The following is a 6660-nucleotide window of genomic DNA, read 5'->3' on the forward strand; positions in this document are numbered from 1 at the left end:
TTTTTTTGTTTTGTTGTAAGTACCTTGGGAGCCAAGTCTTAAGATTTACTTCTGAACAATCAGCTATTGAACACCTGTTTAAGAAGAACAGTTCTACTGTGACACACACATGGTCAGCATCCTTCTAGTATCTTAAGGGTAACTTTGTTCTTTAGCCAAAAGCCTGCAAATGAAATTTCAAAGTCTAAGCATATGTTTGCTCTCTTTGATGTAAGCAATAGAGAAATAAATCTGAACTTTGGAAAATGTCTATTAATGATTGACAAATAACGGAATTTCAGGGTGCAGAAGGCAATGTAGAAAAAAAATTCCAAAAAACAACTGGGGTTGCAATCATCTGCAAAAATGTTTCCCCGGCTAATTTGTCTCAATGATTATGAACAACATGCTAAATTAGTACTACAGAAGTCTATATATGACTATTATAGGTCTGGGGCAAATGATCAGGAAACCTTGGCTGATAATATTGCAGCATTTTCCAGGTAAGAACATTTATATTTTGAAGTAACTGATACATGGATATTGTACCTGCATAACGTTTTCTAGCTTTATTTGGATGGTGTGGCATTATTTGTGTAGGTATATATTTTCTTGGAAGGTGAAAATTCTTGAGGCCATGAGATATGTTGGACTTCTGTATTGTTTTAAAGTCTTCCAAGCCTGGGAATCTTGAATAACTGACTGAAAAAGTCAGCCCTAATATTCCTCACTTGGAAGTATGTGGATAATTCTTGTTTAACTAGCTATACAAACAGTGATAAATTCTGAGGAGACCATTTTATTCTTTGAGTATGACAGTGTTGCCTGTGTTCATAGTGTATGTTGTTGTTCAATATGGTTGAGTCAATTCTGACTCATAACAACCCTAGATGGGTTTTCCAAGGAGCATCTGGTGGGTTTGAACCACTGACCTTGTGGCTCAGTGCTTTGTTGTTGTTAAGTGCCATCAAGTTGGTTCCAATTCATAGTGATGCTGTATAGGCTTTCCGAGGAGCAGGTGAGGGATTGAACTGCTGATCTTGTGGTTCACAGTCCAGTGCTGATTCACAGCACCACACCAGGAATCCATCCAATGCCTATAACAGCATTAAAAAACAAGATAGTCATCTTATCATGTTGAACCAGATTGAATTGTTGTATTGAATGCTCCCATCCCACTGGCTTTCTGTTATCATTCATTGTGATTATTGTTGTCTTTAGATTTCCAATTTGTCCATGTAGCATTAATCTCTGAACTTTGCTTTTTCATCTCTCTTCTCAAAAGCTTCATCTTGTCCCAAATGAGCTTTCCCTGGCCCTTCATATTTCAGAGTGCAAGACAGTGAGTGTCTCACGGTTTATATGTTCTGTTTGTAATAAAAATAAGAAGTAAAGTAATTTTTAGGAAGTGCTTTTCTCTTAGTTACAATAACAGTGTATTTGCTGGAGTGGGGGAGGTGGGTGGTGGTTATGTGCCGTGGAGTCCTTCCTACTCATAGCGACCCTGTATAGGGTTTTCGAGGCTGTAAATCTTTATGGGGGCAGAAAGCCTCATCTTTCTCCTGCAGAACAGCTGGTAGTTTTGAACTGCTGACCCTGAGATTAGCAGCCCGACTCATAACCACTATGCTACCAGAGCTCCTTGGAGTCGGGGAGAGGAACCTTAAATTCACTGAACTCTTTCCCTTTCATCCATCTTCCCTTATATCCCTTAGCATAGCTGATGAATTTTGTATGCGCTCATTGATGGTGATAAATTAAAAATAAAAGGCAGAAAAGTTCAAAAGGGAAACAATCTGTTTTCTTTCTTGATTTCTTCTTTAGACTAGAGCAGAATCACTTTCCTATAAGTAAATGTAAATTGATGTTGTTAAGTGTCCTATGCAGGATTTTTGAAGAGTGTTGGTAGGTTTGAACTGCTGACCTTGAGGTTCAAACTGAGCTTGCAGTCCAGTGCTTATCTTATTGCACCACGGCAGTTTCCATCAAATCAACTGGTGACCCCATGTATGTAGAGTTAGCATTGGCCCTTTCAAAAGCAGATTTTGAGGCCTGTCTTCCCAGGTGTCTCTGGGTGAGTTCCAACAGACAACTTTGCCATTGGTAATCCTTTGCACTTAATCCTTTGCTCCACTCAGTGATTCCTTATATGTAAATTGCTGTTGTTAAGTGCTGTCCAGTTGGTTCAGAGTCATAGAGAACCTATATAGGGTTTCTGAGGAATGGCTGGTGAGTCTGAACTCCTGACCTTGCAGTTGAGTGCTTAATCCTAGGGTGCCACACAGACCTGGAGGTTGAGTGCTTAATCCAAGGGTACCACACCAGGACTCCATATGTAAATTAGAAAAAATCAAACCATTCTAGCTAAAGTGATCTTCAGTCAGAAAAGCGGATTCATTTGCAAATCAGTATCAAAGCCTAAGAATGGAGGTGGGGGAAGGGTGACTCACCTCCAAATCCCCTTCAAGTCTTGACTTTGTCTCAGATTTTCCCTGAGACCCAAATGAGCTCAGTAAATCTTGAGAGTGGGGTGCGGGGAGGGGTTGGACACTAAGAAAAATGTTGGCTGTATATGAAAGGACTTGAAATTTTGTACGATCTGATCTTTTACAATCATTTGTATATTGGGCCACTTAAACATTTTCTGCCCCTGGAGGGTGTCCCTTCTCCTGGCCCATGTAAAGGAGTACACCCTGTAGTGTTTTGCCGGTTAGTGGCCTTCTGAAAACAATATTTAAACCCAAATGTCAATTAAATCAAGGACATTTCAGACCTGTGACAAGCTCATGGTGTTGCTCTTTTAGGGTTCTTCAGGCCACTGGGCCAAAGTGATCACTTACACATTTACAGACAATCGTTCTCACTCTTTAAGGCTTTCATGTCATGCTAGTAATTGGTTGATTCGTAAGAGTTGAGCTACTAACCTCAAGGTCAGCTGTTCGAAATTACCAGCCTTTCCACAGGAAAAAGATGAAGTTTTCTGCTCCTGTAAAGATTTACAGCCTTGGAAACCCTATGCAGGGTCACTATGAATCTGAACCACTCCATAGTACACCACCACCACCACCACCATACTTGTTAGATACTTCCAAAACCAGATGCCGTACTACAAGCTGAGAATAAAGTAGTGAACCAGACTATTTCAATGGACAAGTACTGACTTTTTGCCTCATTAATGCTGGTTGGCAGTACAGGATAAGGATTCAACTTCAAGGTCGGTTTGAACTTCAAGGAGCATGGTTCAAACTCACCAGCCACTCTTAGGAAACCCTGTACAGGGTCGCTATGTGTCAGAACCAACTTGATGGCACTTAACAACAACAACAATGCTGGTTGGGAGTCCTTGTGTGATGCTGTAGCTTAAGCACTTAATTGCAATGTCAGCTTGAATCACAAGGTCGGCAGTTCAAATCAACCAACCTATCTTCGGAAACCCCATATAGGGTGGCTATGAGTCAGCACAAACTTAATGGAATGTAACAACATCAACAACAATGCTGGTTGGTTGAATTGGTGCAAAGTGGACCCAAGACAACTGGTCCAGAGAAGAGCCTCAGGGAGGAAGCAAAGGGATTATAGTTGGAATGGAAGAGCAACCACCTTTGCAATCCTGGTGGTAGTTATGTGCTGTGGAGTTGATTCCGACTCACAGGGACTCTGTATAGGGCTTCCAAGGCTGTATACCTTTACGGGAGCAGAAAGTCTTATGTTTCTCCCATGGAGCAGCTGGCAGATGTGAATTGCTGACCCAGAGGTTAGCAGCCCAACTCATAACCAACTACACTACCAGGGCTCCTTTTGCAATCCTAGAAATTATAAAAACTTTAATCTGAGACACAGAAGTCTGGTAGATTCCATGTTGTGAAGTGGAACTATGTTTCACAGGTTACCTGAATATGACTTCTCTTTCTATGTATGTACCACCATTCCCACATGCATCACAATAGAGTGGTTACACCGTAGGTTGTCAGTGTCTGATTTTTTGCTTCTGGGTTAGGTCAAACCATCAATCTTTAGGGTAGTACGCAAGCACACTAACTCTTTGCATTAACCAGGAAGTCCACTCCATGACAATTTGTTTACACTGAGTAATTTAGGGAGAAGACAGAAATAAGGAGTTTGCAATGCCGCTTTTTTTTTTTACAAGCCTTTGCCATTATCTTTTGCTCAGCTTTAAAGAAAAAAGAACAAAGCAAACATGTATTCACCAACTTTCTCTGAAGAACAACTGCTGCTATTTTATTTTCAACCACTTGAGAAGTTTTATTGCAGCATATGTTAGGGGCTGTTACCTATCTAATGTCTCGATACCTCTTTTGATGTATAACTGGCAGGTGACCCTTGGTTCCACTACCTGATCATGTGAACTAAGAATACATTTTCTGTCCAGGTTGTGGTGGTTTGGGGTTGATAAAATAAGGAAAATCAATCTGAAATCTCTCATTCTGACTGAAATGAAGGCTGCAAAAACAACCAAATTGCAGATCACTCATTGTCATGTGGTGCTGTAGGATCAGCACCAGACTGGTAACTGTAAAGTTGGCAGTTCCAACCCACCAGCCTTTCTCGGAAACACTGCATTACAAAATTGGTTTGAAACACAAAGTTGGAGGTTCAAGCTCACCAGCTGCGCCTCAGAAACCCTATACAGGGTCATTATGAGTCAGAACCAAATCGATGGCACTAACAACAACTGCATTGTTACAACAGAGCCCTGGTGTAGTGCTGTAGGATAAGCACTTGACTGGTAACCTTAAGGTTGGCAGTTCAAACCCATCAGCCTCTCTCAGAAACGCAGTACAGGTTGCTATGAGTTGGAACTGACTTGACAGCACACAACAACAACAACAGCATTATTACTCCATGTTAAATAATTTCTAAGACGTCTATGTTCTTTATACACTCCTGTACGGGCCCTACTCCGCACGAACAACCAATGGGCAAAGTGACAGCACTTCTCTTTCTGCACTCAGCTCTTTTGACCACTTTCTGGAGGCCTGGGGATAAGGGCCCAAGTGGAAGCTACAAAGACATTTTTTGGACTCAGGATTGTAGTCAAAAAGTAAAATTTAGAACAAAACCTCCAAATACAGTCCAACAGACAGGTCTGCAAAGAAGAACCTGATTTCAGAACATTGCTCTAGAGTCAGTTCCTACTCATGGCAATCTCAAGTGTTACTGAGCATAGACATTATGAAGAAAGCAAATGGCCAAGTCTTTCTTTGGTGTCAGTAGGTGAGACAGAATCACTAACCTGTATATTAATTATTGTTGTTAAGTGCCGTTGAGTCGGTTCTGACTCAACGTGGCCCTGTATAGGGTTGCTGAGGAGGGCTGGTGAACACCCAAACTTGTAGTTCAAACCAACTTTGCAGCCCAGTGCATTAACCCACAGAGCCACACCAGGACTTCAAGTGGAAGCCAGACCATTTGCATCACTCTGGGACTTCACTGTTAATACTGTTAAGTGCCATTGAACAGGTTCTCAAGGAGCTTCTAGTGGGTTTGAAGTACCAACCTTTCAGTTACAGTCCAGTACTTATTCTACAATACCACACCAGGACTCCGTATCCCGAAAAGAATTAATTTGAGAAAGAACAATACTTTGTTGTCCTTGGCCATGAACATGACATATCCTTCCTAACTGTGATTTGCACATATATTGTGTCTTTCTCAGAAATTATCACTGATGGGAAAAAAAAAAAAAAAAAAAAGGAAGGCAATTAGAAGTCTTGATGATTTCAAAACAGGAAGCTCTTTTCTTTCCTGCTGCACCACTTATTGACACTGAAAATTGTGTGGGTTTTCTTTTAACCAGCAGATGGGTAAAAGTGGCATCGCTCTTCTGCATTCATATTTGGGATGCAATAGGAACTCGCTGGTGGCATTGTCAATATACTTCTCACAGGCTTAGATGAGGCAGGATCATTCTGCTGCTTTTCACAGCAGGTGAATAAGCACCTTCTTGCTCTTGCATAGCAAGTACAGCTGAATATCTCCTGGTTTTGAAGATGCACATGAAAGGATTTCATATCCCAATCCTATTGCAGGGATTACAATTGTTCTTTTCCTTTTCTTCTGTCTTCTCTTTTATTTATTTATATTTTTAGTTTCTCAAAGGTGTGATCTCTTTTTCCAGACAAAATATTTCACACACACACACACACACACACACACAGAGTTTCACGGGGTTCATATACCTTTTGAAACCTACCCCACTCTCCAGGACTTCTCTATTATAACAATGGGGCATTTAAAAATGGACTTAACTATTTCAGGATGCTTACCATGCTTGATTTTCTTCACTTAAATTCCTGTTCCCAGAGAAGAAACAAGATGGTAGATCGGGTGGAAGTGCCATATGAAGCTCCGTCAGCTACAACACAGAATACAGGACCAAGCAGGCACAGGGGATGGTCCCAGAACCTTGAACCACATGTAAAGGAATATTTAGATGGTTGCAAGGCTTACAGTTAGGAAAATTTGTAGCAGAATCAAGAAATCCATTGCTTTCTAATTCAAGATGCTCAGCTGCTCCAAGAGCCGCCATCTTGAGTGAAACCAAATGGGGCCGGGAGCGGGGAGGATCAGAGCAGCAATGGACGCCTGACAGAACCACAGAGATAAAGATGTGGACATTCTTTTCTTTTGCTACCTGTTCATTGGTCCTTTGCTGTCTGC

General features: G+C 41.2%; 1 protein-coding gene across 1 annotated transcript in view; it reads left to right on the forward strand.

The window, feature by feature from the left end:
- The first annotated feature begins 345 nt into the window (after positions 1 to 345).
- HAO1 (hydroxyacid oxidase (glycolate oxidase) 1) overlaps positions 346 to 6660 on the forward strand; it is a 92979-nt gene continuing 86664 nt past the window's right edge. The window contains 1 exon segment of the mRNA XM_006870400.1: positions 346 to 482. Within this exon segment, the coding sequence (XP_006870462.1) occupies positions 346 to 482 (137 nt within the window).

The sequence above is a fragment of the Chrysochloris asiatica genome, unplaced genomic scaffold, assembly GCF_000296735.1.
Source record: "Chrysochloris asiatica unplaced genomic scaffold, ChrAsi1.0 scaffold00141, whole genome shotgun sequence".
Taxonomy (NCBI): Eukaryota; Metazoa; Chordata; class Mammalia; order Afrosoricida; family Chrysochloridae; genus Chrysochloris; species Chrysochloris asiatica.